The sequence below is a fragment of the Vanacampus margaritifer genome, chromosome 14, assembly GCF_051991255.1.
Source record: "Vanacampus margaritifer isolate UIUO_Vmar chromosome 14, RoL_Vmar_1.0, whole genome shotgun sequence".
Lineage (NCBI taxonomy): Eukaryota > Metazoa > Chordata > Actinopteri > Syngnathiformes > Syngnathidae > Vanacampus > Vanacampus margaritifer.
Genome location: NC_135445.1, coordinates 16639714 through 16658735, shown reverse-complemented (window position 1 = coordinate 16658735; position 19022 = coordinate 16639714). Strand labels below are relative to the sequence as shown.

The 19022-nt window shown below is 37.7% G+C and overlaps 1 protein-coding gene across 1 annotated transcript in view; it reads right to left on the bottom strand.

The window, feature by feature from the left end:
• The window catches only part of cacna1bb (calcium channel, voltage-dependent, N type, alpha 1B subunit, b), a 170358-nt gene that overhangs the window by 90210 nt on the left and 61126 nt on the right, over window positions 1-19022 (bottom strand). The window contains exons 7-8 of the mRNA XM_077585553.1: window positions 18687-18839; window positions 10344-10531 (exon numbers count right to left, since the gene is read on the bottom strand). Of these exons, the coding sequence (XP_077441679.1) occupies window positions 10344-10531; window positions 18687-18839 (341 nt within the window). The remainder of the gene's footprint in view (window positions 1-10343; window positions 10532-18686; window positions 18840-19022) is intronic.

The following is a 19022-nucleotide window of genomic DNA, read 5'->3' as shown; positions in this document are numbered from 1 at the left end:
TTTCATCTGTGATGATGAGTGGTCAAATCAATAAAACGGTGCAAAATCAACAACCAAGACATAAATACAGTCAAGGCAAGGGAGATGTTCATAGATTTCAGAAAATGCAGGAGAATGTTCAAAATGTCCTTGCGACAAGCAAATACATTAAAACTGTTGACAAATGTTTGCCGAATGTTGCGGCGTTGGACAAACCCTGACAAGAAATCTACATTAGCTACATTTGCAAACATTTGGCCCTTATGTTTTTTTCTTTCTCGAAGGAATAACATGAAGCCTGACTTGGTTAGGAGTGTTTTGTAAATGATGGCAATACTTGACAACACCATATGATATTTTAAATAGCAAAAAAAGTCACAAATTAAGAATGCCATGTTACAGACACATTATTATATATACACAGCATTATGGGTTCAAAGCGAAAACATGGCTATGCAACACCCGCTACATTTCCAACAGGTGGGTCAAATTTTATTGTTTGCTGAGTACATTTATGTAATAATTTAAGAAATGACATTAGATGTGAGGATTCCGGGTTATTTTGGGAGCAAGTTAGTGGTTTCCGAAACATGCTCCCAACAAGTTGGCTAAACTTTAATTAATGATGCGCATCGGGGCTGGACTGGCACAAAAAAAATTGGTACTGGCATTTGGACTTTTAGACCGGCCAGCCTGCCTGGTCTATATTGTAAATGGATTACTTGGTGCTTCTTCTAAATTGTGGGCCAATCTTTTGAGGTTAAATTGAGGAAAATAATAATTAATAAATAGCACCGCATGGGCCCCAATAAACCCCGGCATACCAGGCATCTGCCCTGAATGCCAGATGGCTAGTCCAGCCATGTTGTCTAGATGAGTCTTTCCAATTAGATCATGGGTGAACGGGTCAGAACTCGTCGGACGCATGTTGTCGCAGCAAAAACAAAAATGTCCAAACGTACTACACTTTTATAAATAGTTTTCCATAATAATAAATAATTTTCAAACCTTTTTCTAAATGAAGTATTTCAACTCAACTCAATCTCTAATAGTTTCCACATCAAAAACAAATATAACACAAATACGTATACATACAACGACCACTGTCAAAAATATATGCTTCTCCAGTTCACAGACCTTCCTCTCATTATCTAGCGCAAATTCCTTTTTGGGCGCACATGCACACACACACACTCCTCAAAGAGAGAAAAAACAAATATAATTTAATATGGCTCCAACATTGTCTACAAATGACTTTTTCTCATACACTTAGACTACACTAACTAAACCTTGAGACATGCAGACTCTTTAGCCAAATCGGGACACAAATGCCATTTTTCCACTAGAGCGGTTCAGTTCCACACCGAGTCGGCTTTAGTTGGCTCCGGATTTTCGCTTTTCCATTTAAAATTTTCAGGGCCTTTAGAGTCATCTTGTAAGTCAGGGGTGCTCAAGTTCGCCAAGTGCCACAATTGTCCTGACAACAAGTTCACATGTTCACACGAGTCATTTACACAGCTCAAAAAAAGCCAAAGGAAAATGTGATTTAGACTGAAAAAAAACTTTTGGTATCACAAAATATATGAACTTACTACATTAAACAACCGCAATATCCTTCATATAAACTAAGAGTCAAATTAAAAGAATGTTTTAGTCTTTTAAAAAGAGGACATAGAATTTAATATGTAAGCCATACACATTTCTTAACACAACACAGCAGGAGTAATTTGAGGCGCTTCTAATTCTTATGGCAGCTGTTGGATTGTAAGAAAAAGTAATAAAATTACAAGGCATGAAATGAAGATTGGCACATTATCTGCACTGAAAAGGCACTGACATATCCCTCTGCAGCAATAAGAGTGTCAATGTTAATGCTTCCTGCTTCAGAGCTACAGCATTCTCAGAAATAATTTGTGTGGATTTGGTAGATCAGTGTAATTTTGCTGAATGGGTGCACAAATGAGGAGATAATGCCAAGATGGCTCTTGACGCATGCATCTTTTTTTTTGTGGAGGTTTGAGTCCCTCAACAGGAACCTACGTCAATAAGGATTATGCGAATTGTTTTCATTTCGGTAATGTGGGTTGTAATTCAGACTACATAAAACTATGTAAGAGGTGATACTTCAACCAATTGGCTGCTCTAGTAGTCACTAGATAACATGAGATTGCTGCAGTCACATCTTAAGTGACTTGGGAATTAGCCAGTAAAAGGAGATTAGAATGCAGAGGGTTTAATTTAAGCCTCTTTTCAAGTGACATTATCAAAGTGAGTTGTTCATCTGCATTTAGGAGGCACAACTAAACTGTAATGTTGCTTTCTTTAAACTGTACCTTGCCAATGAACAGCATGTCTCCACTCTTATTTTTTGTTGGCAAACAAACAGAATGGATACATACACTATTCAGTGGAGAGCAACATATTTAGAAACAGATGTACCAGTCGGATTGAAAAATAGTAAATTCAACAGCTCTGGTAGAATCGCAGACCAAACATTTAAATTCTGTCTTGCATGTTGTCAAGCTGCTTATTTCCTGCTAATTACAATTAATGATTCCATTTTCAAACCATTGACTTATTCCAAAAAGTTTTGTGTAAGCAGTCACGTCAGTCTTGGGCTACGGTGTATTAGCCTCTATTGATGAACTCATACAAATGGTCTGGGTTTCATTTAAGGTCATCGCTAAGCAAAAAAAAGCTTCTTTTTGCATGATAAGGTTGCGTCTTTTCTTGGTGCATTGCTCAGTTGACAACTTTTTGTCTACGAGGCACTTGTGACAAAACATGCCTGCTCACGTCAATTACTTTTATAAAATTAAGACTTAGTAATATCCTATAAAATAATACATTACGAGCAATTGTAAAATGTAGCACGACATACAGTGTCGTATTTATATTACAGTGGCGGCTTCAATGAACTAAAACAAAAAATATAAATAAAACTTTAAAAGGACATCAATTCATCCATCAATATGTATTCCTCACCAGGATTACGGATGTACTGGAGCCTATCTCATCTGACATTGGGCAAGAGGCGGGCCACATCCGGATCGGGCCGTTAGCCACGTACAGTATAGACCAGAAGTGTCCAAACTAGCATTAATTTTTCAGTGGCCCGCGAAATAACAAAAACATTTTGTATATGTTTTTTATATGTTTCTAAATAATCAGAAATACAAATAAACTATTTACAACTAAAATAACATTTCTTTTCAAAACACTGATGAATAAAGATTATTATATTTTAGAAGGAAAAAATAGTTTCTTCCACTTTCTGCTGACAGCCACCACAAAATCTTAAAAAATCCTGAACTATTTGCTTTATCAGATCTAACAAAAGGCTGTTATGCATTTCTGAAATTAACTAGAAATATAATTGCTAACTTAATTAATTTTAGTGTGCTTTATAAATTATAGCTGAACATTTAAAGTGGCCCTTTGCATGCTTTCATTTCTCTGTATGCGGCCCTCAAACGAAAAAGTTTGTCACCTCTAGGATAGACAAAAAAACATTCATACTTATTATAGAAAATTGACTTTTTCCGTGCTTGTACACAAGTACTATAGTTGGATATCTGGAGGGTCTGCCAACCGATCAAGTGTGAAATAAAATAACCAAGTACTGTAAATCCCATTATCTGCTATAGTGTGTTTATTTGGGTTGTTTGGGCAAACGCCAGCGTCGTTAATCAGTGTATTACAATGACATCGAGCTCATGCTGACAGGGTATATCGGATCTGTGTGTTTATGCTACACTTGTTTAGATAGATAGATATTTTCCCCTGATGTCATTCACCTTGTGACAATTGCAATGATAATTACGGCCACGGCTGCCATGTTGGAAAGGTTGACGAGTTATGCTCCGACGTGTTGTGAGTGTGTAAATGTTGTTGATAGCTAATAGGAATTAGTGTGCAGTGTTTGGTAGCAACAGCACAGGTGGGGTGGACAAAGTCCCTTTCAACCATTTCCTGCATCAATTTGTAATCAGGGCGAAAAGATAAAATAGGTGAAGAATAACACAGCCCTTCTGACTTTCACAAAATTTAGTACTCGCCAGCACATGTTGAAGTGTGTGCGGCAACTTGACAAGATCGAGTCAATGGGAATGATTCTCTGATTTAGGATGCTGTCGCTTAACTTAGCAGCATTAGCATGCTAGTGGAACTTGTTTCGCAAAACAAAGAAACAACACGATGCACCAATGCGTACTCTGACTTTACTAGCTTGTACAAAAAATATATTTTCCAATTAATAGTCTTTAATTTATATTTATTTAATAAATGTGTGTTTAAGATGACAATTAACACAATGATTTAAATCAATCATTATTAGATCAAATTACTATTGATTTATAGCAGCTAAAAATACTGATGTCTACGAAAATCTAAATGCTCAACTCTTTTAAAGAATCAACAAAATAGAAACATGCATCATTTAAATGACCATTTCAATTGTAGAGATTGTTGTTGCTTATGCTCCTTTGTCATCATATTGTAGTTTCACAACTGGATCTAAAGTCTCTCAATTGTCTGTCAACTTTTTACTCCATCTTAAAAAGTGGACATTAACTCATTATGGTTATACAGAGAAAACAAACACAGATCAGTGTCCTAGTCCCAGCAGGTTTATGACTAGATATCTAAGATGGCGAGTATTTCTAATTGAAATTGAGCAAAAAATTGGAATTGAGTCACATCCACGCAGTGTAATACTATCCTTAGTAGCTCTTTTTTTCTTTTTCTTTTTACTGAATGCTAATGTACTGTACAGGTATAGCAAATAATTTCCACACTAACTCTAGTGCGATAATCTTCATTTAATTGTTCCAACATATTCCACTCTCCAACCCCGATATTGGCAGTTGGACAGAGGGCTTGTGATTTTTGTTGGCTTTTTGATTTGCAAATGTCTTTTGCACAGAAAGAGACATTAATTTTATGACGTTTTTCAGCGAAAGAAGATCAGATTGCTCACAATTGCGAATAGTCTACAAGGTTAATATTTGAGTACCTGTAGATAATACATTTTTAATGAGCAAAAGAAAGCTTCTTCCCATATCCTATTCTGTCTTTATAATGAATCCACATCCCCTTGTTTCTCATTTGTTCCCAGATTCAGAATCTCAAACTGGTGCGTTGGGAGTCGATATCCAAAAAATGGGTCGTGAAACCTTTATGGGTGGGTTGCAGACAGGTAGTAACAAAGAAAAAAATACAGATACTCAGTCAACGATAGTACCCACATACAATGTTTGGCATTTATGATTGGTCAGGTACACTTATTTACTGCTGACTTTGCCATGTTTCATTGGACTGTTTTATACACAAGGCTCAAAGCTGTGATTGTCCCGGTTAAACTAGGACTCCTGGTCACCCTAAATTTAAAAATAAATTTTCAGCCCCTCACAACAAATGTTGTTTGTGTTTTTTGGCTACAGCGGGTGACAGTAGCTCATCTCTCAGAATTTGGGCTCTCTAACAACTTGGGCTTTTGGACAAAGTTTGATTTCCAATGTGGACAAATGAAAAAAATGGCAAATCACCAGCAATGCACCGACCCCACCACCCCAGCTCCAAAGGTGTGCAACACAAAATATACTGTAAACAGCAGAGTGTAAACTGAATTGCCCCTTGAGGCATTTAAAAATAATAATAATTTAATAAATGTTCAGAATTGGCAGCACAGGCTAACTGGTTAGCACCCCCACTTCATAATTCTGAGGTTGGGGGTTTAAATCCATGCTCCGACGTTTTCTCTGGGTACTCCAGCTGTCCCCCACATTCCCAAAACAGGCATGTTAGGTTAAGTGAAGACTATGAATGGTTGACAATGTGATAAACATATTTTTAAAAGACTATATTTGAACAATACATTGTCTTTTTTTGGTTTTAACTCAAAAGTAGGTTATGACTTAGTCATAAAATGAAAACGCAGGTCCCAGTGTGACAATAGCTGAGAACCATTCCTCCAGAAGGCATACAAATAGGCTTATCACAATTTTCCAATTTAACATAAAATGCTTCAATTCTATTAATTTGGGCTTGGGGACTATAAGGCGTCCTCAAGATAAGGACACTGGTCCGAATTGTATCTTTTTCATTTCATTTGGAATTCAGCAGTTGACAACAAAATATTAGGGACTAATGATGTTACCACTGATTGTCACACCCACTTAAGTGGGGCAAAATTCTTTCCCCGCATTTGACCCATTCCCTGAGAGAGCGGTGAGCAGCAGCAAGGGCCGCGCTCAGGAATCATTTGGTGAACTAACCAACCAAATTCCAACCCTTAGTGCTGAGTGTCAAGCAGGGGGGCAATGGGTCCCATTTTTATAGTCTTTGGTATGACCTGGCCGGGGATTGAACCCACAACCTCCCAGTCTCAGAGAATGCACTCTACCACTAGGCCCACTGATCTGGTTTATTAGCTATGAATTCTGAAACTTACTGAATATTATTACTTCCCCTCAATGATGCCTTTGATACCGTTGACCATGTAAGATACTTCTAGATTGCCACGGAACGTGTATTGGTGTTAAAGGCTCAGCAATTTCTTGGTTGAGATCTTATATCTCAGAGCGCGCACCATTTACTGTAGTCCATGGCAATGTGACCTCTGAGTATTGTAATCTAAACTGCGGAGGTCCCGCAGGGATCAGTACTCGGCCCTCTATGTTTCATATTGTATATGTACATTATGTGTATGTGTTTTCTCATCTTCGTAATATCATGAAGACCTGTCCCATTATATCTAGTGATGCATAGATCATAATTCATGCATTTTTGACATCTCGTCTCGACTATTGTAACGTGTTCCTGTCTGGTTTTCCCATGCCTAGTATTAAAAACCTGCAGTTAGGAAAAAAATGCTGCTGCAAGAACCCTGACAAAGACAAGAACGTTCAGTCATATTACTGACCAACTTGCATTGGCTCCCTGTCCACTTGAGGTGTGATTTTAAGGTTTTGGTGCATAAAGTATCACATTGCACAGGCATATGATAATAATATCGGTATAATATTGCCAGGTTCTGAGGAGCATCCTCTTCTTCAAAGATGAACATTTGTATAGCAACACCTTATGTGTTAAAGGTTGCCGACTCGATATCCATTGCTGCCTCGTCATCGTGGAAGGAGGATTCCTCCGTCAACCTACAGTGGTCCCTTCACAAGGTTGTTTTCTTTTTTCTCCTCCACCTAGGGTTTTTGAGTTTTTCCTTGCCCAGTTGGGGGGTTTAGACTATGAGATGTTGCTAATATTTGTCATCTGTGGGTTGTGAAGATGTTTTTGTGATTAAGAGCTATACAACTAAACTTGACTTTACCTGCCTTCACTAATCTAGAATGCATGCTATGCATTATGATTCTTGGAACCTTGGTATTTCTAACTTTTAATTGAGGACTCCCAATCTCTGTACTGCTGACTTTTTTTTTCCAAATCAATGGGTTTTTACTTAGCAAATTTTAATTAACCAATTAAAACATTGAAATGAATTAAAAATGCAAATCTGCCGAAAGTACTTTTTAAATCTGGAACCTACAGAGCAAATACAGATTATCATACTGTAACTGCAATGATAAATGGATTATTTCTTCACAGCTAAAATTTATGATTTATATATTTGGAAACCAGGAGATTTATTAATGCAGAGAAGAATTATAAAAATATGCAGAAAATAAAGTCTGACATGTTTGGAGGAATACGAGGTAATCTGTGATAAATCCCCTAAAGAAAGGAAAAGGATAAAATATTTCTCAGAAGCAGTAAAAGGAAATACTAAGAATAAAAAGGGAAATGTATCAACAGAATGGAAATGCTGTCCTAGATCAAACCAGTGAGAGTCTGCAAGCGCTTAACATAATGAGCCTAGAAAAGCTACAGGAGATGTTTGGAGTGAAATGAATGGAGCAGGAAGGAAGTGGAACGATGGCTCGCTTGCTATGTGACTCGCTAGATGTGGCGTCTCATGGGAAAGGACAAATTAACCTGTTGTAAAAGAAAGGGTCTAAATGTGTTCAAGGAATAATACTAATAATAATAATAATAATAATACTAATAATAATAATAATAATAATAATAATAATAATAATAATAATAATAATAATAATAATAATAATAATAATATCTCCCCTGGGCTGTCAGTGGAGAGTGGATCAACAAGGCGAAACAAGATGGCCAGTTTCCTTATACTTTGTACTGCATCCTGTAGCCCATTCTGTCCTTAGTCCGGTCTGTTGAACATTTACATTAAAAAAGAGACCTTTGAATGGACTGAACATTGGCACTTATGTAATAATATGTAAAAATGATGTCTGCAAAGTAGTGATTTCAGTTCTTTTTCTGACGACTTGCAGCACAAGTTATAACGCCCATTACTGTATTTATGGGCGGGGACTTTTTTTCCTGTTCGTCATTGTAGGCAGGACGGCAGCATTACTATTGCTTTCTGGGTTGTTTCGACTAGTTGCTGCCTAGTCACCACCGATCGTCACCAAAAGTCATATGCACAGCCCTAGTTATGTCCACTTGATGTCCTCAAGACCGTGTCTGACCAAGAGTCCGTGTAAAGTCTGCATCGTCTCAGATAGAATTCAACCTCAATCTCAGCAAACCAACAAGCACTATTTTATGGATGCATCCAAAACACTATTCACGGCCTTTTTCTGTTTTTGATACTTAAGAATCCAAGGGTGACTTCACAGGGTCTACGTATATAAATCTCATTTATTTATTTATTACTATTATCATTAAAGTGATCTGACATAAGGAGCAAAACTGACGGTAAGCTTCTCACTTCCTCGTTCTCTTTTAGTGAGCCATGGAAAGAGAGGATTATCGTCATGATATTTTCAGAGGTTGAAGTGGGCATAAGTACAGTTGTTCACATGAAGTTATGATTGATCGCTGTGTATGGACATCAAAAGCAATGTACATACAATGATTTTAAATAGACAAATTGTGTCTGGTTCCTTTGATGAATCCCACCAAGTATTGAGGAGGTGAGCAGAAAGAGGTTACTTAGTTGCGTACTGATTCCTCCAAAACAAATTGATAAAATTGTATCCTGCCTTCATTTAACCATGTTTCGAAAACTGAGCTGGTTAAAATGTATTTAGCCTATTTTTTTTTATATACAGTATTATGAAATATCTGTCTGATTGGCCAATTATTAATAAAATAGAAATAGACATACATTTAACAATGTTTTCTTTATTTTTGGTTAATCAATTATGATTCAACTATTAATAATACAATTAATTAAAATGAGAATGACTCATTCTATTCACAATAAACTGTAATGCAGGTGTTTATTCATTTTTATTTAGTTTGTATTATTGTATCCAATTAAATATTCTTTTATTATTTTATATAACTATGTTATTTTTGATAACAGCTCCCCCCCCCCCCCCCCCCATCACAGCATATACGAAGAACCTGGCCAATGTGTACCTTTTAAAAATCCAATGCAACCCTTGAGCGCCATAAAATTAATATTTACGTATGAACAAAAATGCAAGTGTGGTCTAATGTTGTCTGAGTAAAATACATCTTAGAATCTGTATAAATTAAATCTGTGAGCAATAATTATTATTCTAGACAGGAAGAAAAATCTGGAACCAACAAACGGTACCTGATTTGCATATAGACACTCACATTTGGGGTTACAGTTACCTAACACTGAACACCATAATCAGCAGTATATAAAATACAGTATAGAGAAAAAAATCTAACTATACAACAAATCATCAATTACTAGTGCTGGCTGATGCTGTTAACTCTCTATGTGAGACTTAATTTTTCTTCACAATCTTGTTGGACTATACCAGACTTTTGCTTGGATAACCCACTGCCATCCTTTGCGGATTCTTCCTTTCTTATTTGTCTGTTTGGACTGTTAAACTGTCTGTTTTGTTGACCTGAAAAGCCCTCTTAAGATAACACAAGTGTGTTGGGAGGAGTACTTAAAAAGATAAAAGTACTTGTCTAGCTGGAAAGATTGTCCGGCTGACGGCCATAAATTGCATGGCCGCATCTCTATCTGCAGTGCTTCATTGCACCCAGACTGGCTTTTTAAACAATCACAATTCCTATTCAAATGTAATATTTCAGAAGCTTTGAAAGTAGTACTTATAATTAATTATTACCTATTTACAAATTTCTCAGAAATTGTGAAATTTGACAGAAGTTTGGTAGATTTTTGCTCCTTCGATGGGTCACTAAGGTAGTTTGAGCGTTCATACTGTGCTTGGCCCAATGACGGTCACAATGCTGGAAAATAGTTCAGTCACTATGTATTGTGTGTGACGTTTTGTACAATTTCCTACTAAATTCTAGCGTGACCACAGTGTGTATTGACTTACGCTGTAGAGGATGTCGACCCAGCCCTCCATGGTTATGCACTGGAAGACCGTGAGCACGGCAAACAGGATGTTGTCGAAGTTGGTAATACCAAAATTGGGTCCGGTCCAGTATTCTTTGCACTGCGTCCCATTGGGACACAACCTGGCTGGGGGCTCCAGACCACAAGGCCATTCTGCTGCTTTTTCACCTGAATGAAAAAGAGGCACATGTTTTAGAATGGCTTCTTTTGTGGCTCTAACGCTACTTTACAGATACAGTGAGTATACATATAGGAAGCAGGGTTGCACATGGAGCAGCCTCAAGCGGCCCACAGGTCATGGTTCCTCCAGCCCCCTAATGCTGCTGCAGTCGTCCCATGATCTGTACACCATCAGTTATCATCAGTTAAGCTCTCTAAAGGCGTCCATCGCTGGTAAGTGCTCAGCCCACTTCAACTGATTTCTCTCAGTGAACACCATTGACCCTGCTGACCCTATCATTCGGAGTGGTGCAGCAGCCTCATTCTGTCCATCACTACAGAGCGTGTGGCCACAGGTTGACGGCCTGTACGATGATCCATCAGTGATTTTAAAGGTTCGGCTGTGGCACAGGTCACTTTCCAGCAGACAGCAGCATCGACTGAATCTTCGGCGACACACATTTAACATTCGCTTGTCTGTAGACACCAACATTGATCAGCTTACTAATTGTGGTGGTTTAAAGAAAACATTTGAGCTAGACTTGAACTATGTTAACAATATATTAGGCTGTAACATTTAATTTTATATATGGGAAAGTTTTCTGTTTACTATGTAGAGTCTAACACTCGTCTAAACAGTCAATGCGAGTTTGAAAGGTGTCTGTCTCTATAGCAATTGGGAGGACACAGAACCACACGCTTTCTAACCAGATGTATGACAAAAATGCCAACTTTTAATGGACCATTGTACAACACAGTAATATTTTTCATACTCAATGAATCTATTAAAAAAAATCCAGCCTTCAACAGCAGAGGGTTTAAACAATCAACAAATAACCGCATTCTGCGATTTCTTCCAGCGCAAAGGGCTCTCATATATAAAAATGACCATTCAAGGATGGCACAAAACTGCTGGACAACAAACCAACATTAAGTGAAAGAGCTCATTTTGTGCATATTTTCAGAAAAAGTCAACCCACTCAAAATGATAATATTATCCTACAATATGTGTGTCCTGCTTGTCACTCCAAATTCTCAAATTACACTCTAAAAAGAGAATTGTTCAACCAATTTAGTATTACAAATGGAATTGTTGACCAACTTAATAAAAATGCTTCAATTGGTAACACACAATTGATTAAGTTAATCCAAAGTGAACGTATTAAATTTCATTAATTATGAATTCATTACATTTAATATATTCAACTTAATATATTCAACTTAATAAAATTGCTTCAATTGGTTACGCGCAATTGAAGTCAATCCAAAGTGAATATATTAAGTTGAATTAACTACGAGTTCATTAAACTTAATATATTCACTTTGGATTAACTTAATTCAATCGTTTGTTACTAATTGAAGCAATTTAAATTGGTCAACAATTCAATTTGTAATCTTATGAAGTACAGGAAAAATGACATTAAGAAAAATGTGGGCTGCATGCGGCCAGATGCCCATGCCTGCCACATAGGATTTATTTTTGTACTCAGTGCAAGTCTGGCAGGAGGCGCGGTCTAAATTTGTGCAGGGGTGGGCTAGACCAAGCTCTGGTATTTTCGTAGACCCATGCAAGCAGGCGCAGCGTGGCACATATTAAAAAATGGTGCTGTGGGCATGAACACAGCCAACTTGATTCACCGCCAGCCGAAGCAGCTCCTCTCATTCCCATTAAATGCATCACGATAGTCCTTGACATGAGGAAATAAAACACTGATTTGCTGCTAACATTGGTTAGGGAGATCACAGATCTGCTAAGTGGGATCTTGGCAACCACCTTCCACCCGGATCTAATGTGTTCATATGTGACCCGCAACCCCTACTTCTGCTCTCCATATTTAAAAAACAATAATAAAGATTATAATATGTATTCAATAAATTGATTTCTGCAATGATTGAGAGGGTTGAATGCTCATTGTTGTCATACTTCTGAATGGAATACCAAGATATCCGCTACACATCTCCCCGGAGTTGAGAATTGATCTGCCAAAATTAACCAAAATTGTGTTAGACTACCTGCGCCAGTAGTTAGACATGGTTCCAGAAGGTGTAAAGTTTACTTTCAGCCACCAAACTGTCAGTTGCGCTGGACATATACATGTCAAAGGAAATACCGCACTACGTTGAAATGTCCTAGGCTCACTTGTGTGCAGTTCAATTACAGTAGGTTCCTCAAATTAGAGCTCTTTAACTATTTACAATCCAATTGCAGTTCTTTTGCCTAAACGTAACTAGTGCAGACCAAACCAACCGTTGTACTAATTATGAACACATTAATTTGTACCCTAAATGACTGTGTAGCCAGCCCGTCTTTGTATTTTGTGACGAAGTGTGTGCACGGTAGCGCAACATTTGCGATAGCATCGGCAACTAAAAGGATGAAGTGAAGTGTTATTAATATGCTGCTTGCACGCAGAATATGATTATTGTGACTACACGTAGCATGTAAGCAGTTTGCAGAGCACCATGGTGAGAGGCAACATGAGTTTTCCATTAGATTTCTTTATGTGGTTTGTTTGCACGTATCGTCAATGTATTTTTAGGTTATTGTATGCTCCTGCAGCTTGGACTGTTGAGCTTTCCTGGAGATTTGTCGTGGGTTTTTTTTGCTGCTATTTCCCAGAGACAAACACAAATCTTCTCAAACATGAAATGTTTGTAATTTTCGTAAACGAAGGACTTCATCATAAAAAATAATAAAAACTTGCCTGCTTACAGTTATTTCCGATGTCACATTCATGTCGGATCATTCAGTAAAGTTTCTTACCAGCATTCTTCAGTTTTAATTGCTCTGAACTGCATGGAGGATGCTGAGAGACGATTTAAAAGGTTGTGCAGGCGCACGTCAAATATTGGAGGGTGAAGAATGAATGTGCTGAGTCCAACAGATGCTTCCAAGGCCAACATTTCTTTCCGCGATCAAATTTTAACAATGATGTGCAGAGCCACTTTGCAGAGCCAACATGCCTCTAGTGCCACTCCTGTAAAATTGGCCCTTTGCTTCTCAATTGACAGATGCTGTGTCAGCCGGACTCGGTGCCCGAGGACGGCGCGGGAACATCTAAGGTGCCTATTTACTTTTACAAAGTGTATTTCTCCTGTTAAATTCAGCCATTACAGGTTGCCATTTCAATGTTGTGCTGTAGAAAACAATTTGTGCAATGACATTTTGTGCTAAAGATGTATTTTTAAAATAATAAAACAGACATGCACTCAATAACAGTCAAAAACGCTAATCTATTCAGTATGCTTATTATTGTAGATGTTAGTGTTTCGCACATCTGCCTCACAGTCATGAGATCTGGGTTTGAATCTATAAGAACATCTCTGTATGGGCCATAATGTGCATTCTCCTTGTTGGATTTCTCCAAGAACTCGGTCTCCTCTCACGTCCCAAAGAGAAGCATGTGAGATTAGTTAACGACTAAATGGTCTACAGGTGTATACACGCATGTATTTTTAAAACAAAAAAATTCCCCCCTCCCCATGTAGAATTATTATTTTTTCTAATCTATTTATTTAAACGCACATAAACGCACACAAAAACGGAGAAGTGTGTTTTTAAGTGGCTCGACTCTTGACGTCACTAGCACGGACTGTCAGTGCACACAATTTATTTATTTATTTTAATAAAGTCAGAGTGAGTACATCATAAACGGCGCAGAGGAAAACAAAGAGAATTTTTTTTTTTTAAAAAGCGATGGATGCCATAAAACTCAGTTTGCGACGGTTACACGCAAACGGGGATCCAGAGAAACACACAACTCTCCACTTTGGCTGGAGTTTTTGGAAACGTAAGTTTTTAATGAAAAAAAATCATCAGGGGACGTGTGGATGACAGGTCAAAACGCAGAAAAATATCCTTAGTCAGATAGCGAGCTAACGAGACAGACATAGAAAAAAGAGAAACAAGGAAAACATGACATAACCAAAATCCAATCAAAACAAAAAAACACAGATCATATAGTTGAATAATTTTTATTTGTTCGAAAATGTTTTAGATCAGTTTTATCAGTTTTAGTATGTTTTAATGTTTTCATACAAGGTATTTGTCGAGTGTAAGAAAAAATTGTCACAATATTTTGTAGTAAAAATTCAAATAAATTAACTTACTAACAAAAACAAGTTCTTTATAACAGTACACAGAATGTATTAAGTGCAATGCAAAAATCTACTAATAAGGCTAGGTTATATACAGCCCAAGGTTCAGTAAGTCTTTTGAGGAACACGTGTAGCTGATTTGCTGTCCAAACATCCCCCTCAATGGTGGCACCTGCCTTGGAATTGCATGGATGATCTTCATCCACTCACATGCCTCCTTCATGCTGTTGTTTTACAGCTTCTGCATTGCAGCTCTAGTGGCTCACTATCATTAAAGGCCATCCCTTCTGGTTCAGAAGACCTTTCATGCCATTTGTGATCCATGGCTTGTTGTTTGCAAAGCAGCATACGTACAGTGTTTTTGTAGGAATAACATTTGTACAGAAGTTGATCCAGTCATCGGTGCAGTCTGCCTGCCGCCACATTCATGGTTTTACAATCCACACGCTGGGGAAAAGCAGGCATAGTCTTATCTAAAGTGGCGTAATTTAAATCCCCAGAGATCAAAACCCACATCTCGCGGTGCATTGTTTGAAGTGTAGCTAACAGCAGAGTGGATGACATCACACCCTGCCTTCGTGTCGGCGTATTGAGGGAATTTACATTTACATAAAAACATGTAATAAACAAAATAGCTTTAGTAGCTACTCGAATGGCTTGTATTTACGTGTAATAATCATTTTAAGCAATGACATCATTACCAGAGCTCAAGCCGTTAAAATTACGGCTCTGGGTGATCTAATTAGTAGTGTTCACATTCTGATAGACATAGTGTTAAAGTTCTTTTTCAGTGGGTCAAAGATTTTGGCTGAGGGTTTTACATCACATCAACAGTGCGCTCCGATGAAGTCTCCCCGCACCGGAAGGTTGGGTGCATTCATACATCGAATGCGGAAGTGCTTTGTGCATATAGTCCATAATATGTTTAAGATCTCTGGGAAAGTAAAAGGGACGTAGAACCAAAAAGCCAAAAGTGAAATACTCCTGCAGCAGAAGGAGATCTTGATGCATTGGCATGGTTTATACCACCTTTGATTTAGAAGTACAATACAGACAGCTTTAAATTTGCAATCCAACTGAAACCATAGATGCCCTAACAGTATAATCTCAGTTAGCACAAATTCAAACTTCACACCCAATTATGTCAACAAGTTGCTACTATCGCTACATGCTACAAGCTAGCAAGTTAGCAAGCATTAGTTTGCGCAAGGTGTAACGTTATTGTTGGAACGTAGCATAGCTGTTGGTTTAATATTACGTTATAAACAATCACCAGCAAATTATTGGTAAACTTACTACGATATTTTATGGTGTCTTTGTAGTGAACTGAGATGTGTCTCTTCCGGTTTGTGTTTTTTTTTTCCAGCTACCTTATGGCCAAATTCCTTGACTTTGACTAAAATCAAGTATTAGGTAATTTTCTGCACTTCAGTGTAGCAAAAATGTGTCCATATTCTATCTTCTCTTTCTCCCGGGCCCCGTGCATACTTGGAACCTTTCAATGTGAATCCACTTGCTGTCTTGATTTGAAATGGGGTGTGTCACGGTGTGATAGTGGCAGATTAGATTATATAATTTTCGTCTTGTCTTTGTTTGTGACCTAAAATGTCCAAAGATTTTAGCCCAGTCTTTGTTCAGTGAAGTGCATTTTGCCTCATTTTCATGAGACCACAAAAATGCATACTGATTTAATCCCAGTTATTGTTTAATAATGAAGGGTTTTGCCTCATCTAGTTTAGTTGTCGTATGCATAAGTATATATATGCATTGATGAAAATATATTGTTTAGTTTATGAAATTCACACTAGTTTGGACCTCTTTTTAGCTGATTAGCATTTATTATATTTCCCAGATCTACTGTATATAAAGAGAAAACAGCAGAAACTGCCCATTCACAGAATGTTGTTACCAGTGCTGCACAGCTTAAATCTTGCTGTGTCTTTGAGACTAAAATAACTCAATGACATCATGTATAGAGTAAGACATCACAACTGCTCACACTTTGATCTCTCTCTCTCTCTCCCTCTCTTGCCTCTCTCTCTCTCTCACACTCTTCTCTCACTCTCTCTCTCTCAACACAACATCACACTCACCCAAGACACAAGCAGCGTTCAGAGAGTTATCATTATTCTTATCAGTACATTAAACAATGGCCCATTTCAGCAGACTGATGGGGGTTCTCGAGTCACTGTAATAGGACAAATCTTATAGTAACTTATTAAACTACTTGGACAGTGCTCGTAGTTTTGATACATGCACCTTTATAAGGCCTTTGTATTTGAATGCACCTCAACACATCTGTAGGCTTACAGCATTCAAAACTCGCTTTAACAACTAAAACAATGAATATGAATATAACAAATGCAGTTTTTTTTTCATATGGCTTCCCTATTGGTTTGACCTTTTTTTTTTAACTCCTGGTATCATGCCTTTTTTAGGAATCATTTTCTTCCGTTTTTTGATTGGATAAAATAATCTTGTATTGACATGTTGTGTCCATGGCTAGAAAAGTTAGGGTTTTTTTCCTCCAATGTCATTTTTTTTTGTCAACACAGCAAAAACATCCCCATGTGTGCATCCCATGGGTTCATTTAGTTAGTTGGGAGAAGGAAGTTGGTACATTGGCTTAAAAAATTCCAAAAGACAACGAAAGCCAGTGTTTTCCATGACAGAGTGGTTGATCATTGAAAGCAATTAATTTGGCAATCCTCTGTGCTATTTTTGGGGACTTCTCGCCATTTCATGGTTGCTTTTCTCTACTTTAAAATTCCTCCGCAAGTGTTTACTTCTGTGGCTTTGCTAGCAGCTAATGCTGCTAGCCGCTAACACTGGAGACGTCACTATATGATGGCAACATTAAAACATTTTTTTTTTTTTGTGCCCTTAAATTGGCAAGTCAAGGTGACGCTGTGTTGTTGATGTCAGTATAACACACAGTCAGCCGTTGTGACATTGACACTGCCGGGAACAACTTAAATAAAAGCATACCAAAGCCTTGATGTCCAAATATTATTTGGTAAGGAAAGGTTTATTTTAAAGATCTTCTCACCGCGTTGACGCCATGTTACTGTCATAAACAATTTAATTAGTATATGCAAAGTGAACAATAGTTCCTGTGTTTGGCTTGACTCAGTGTTTTTTTAGGTACTCAAACTATTCAAGGACTCGTTTCACCCCTCATAACACTCAAATACTTCAATCATATACAGCAGCCGCAGCAGCAGCAGCAACAGCAACTCACTACCAGCAATCTAATGTTTGAGCATAGAATAATGGACTCTGATCCAAACTCAGATATGAACATTTAAAAATTAATCTACATTTATTACCCAAGACATGCAAAGTTAATTTCCAATCCGAGTCACTGACCAAGGTGCTGACACAAGATCTGGATTCCGTCCACAGGTTCGACAAAGTTTAATTTCAGAAAACACATTTTGCTCACTTCCCATGTGGCAAGCTGAAGTACCTTCACTCTCACTTAAAGACAAGACAAACGCGCAAAACATCAGCTTCCTGGAATAAAAAACGCATTTGCAATGTCAGTTTGTTAAAGCCGACCATTTTATAACCCTTCAATCTACATGATTAGAATAAAAGAAGCTGCTGCATATACACAAACAACAAAAGAAAGCGCTCGGTGTGCACTTGCAAGATGCAGCGTCAGGTTTTAGTGTGACTGTAATCAGAGGTACGCACTTCTGATGCAGGAGAGAAATGGATTGAGTGCAACCACCTTTATACTGTCGTAGGTTGAGTTCTATCATCTCAGTCTCAGCAGAAGCTATCAATCACTGCCTGAATAACATGGTGTCATAAATCAAAATCAAGGTATGACAAAAGGCTGTCAGAAATGATGTTTGTGCCTGTTCATTATGCTTGATATAAGTATATTCTGTTGGAACACCTGCAGCGTCAGTCACATGTACACACAGATGCTATAAAAAATGTATGGCCATAAATATGTAATGCCATAAACTGTAAAATAAATAAATAAATAAATAAATAAAAACTTCCTGGCAAAAATTCAATGTCCAATAAAAACACCACGGTTGTTTTTCCTCACCAGTGTCGATGTTGAAGCAGGTGGTGTGGAATTTGCCCATGTAAAACTCTACCCCGATGATGGCAAACATGACGATGGCGAAGAAAAGCAGCAGGCCGATCTGAAGGAGGGGCACCATGGCTTTCATTATAGACTTCAACACCACTTGGAGGCCTGGAGAAAACAAAACAGATATTTACTTCAAAAGCACACGCACACACACACACACACAAATGGAAGTCTGTTAAGCATGTTGTAGTTAAACTAAATTAGGACACCTGTCCAAGATGCATACAAGTGCTGAATGTGGAAATTATAAATTATCTAGATGAACATGTGGGTCTCTTAAAAAATTTG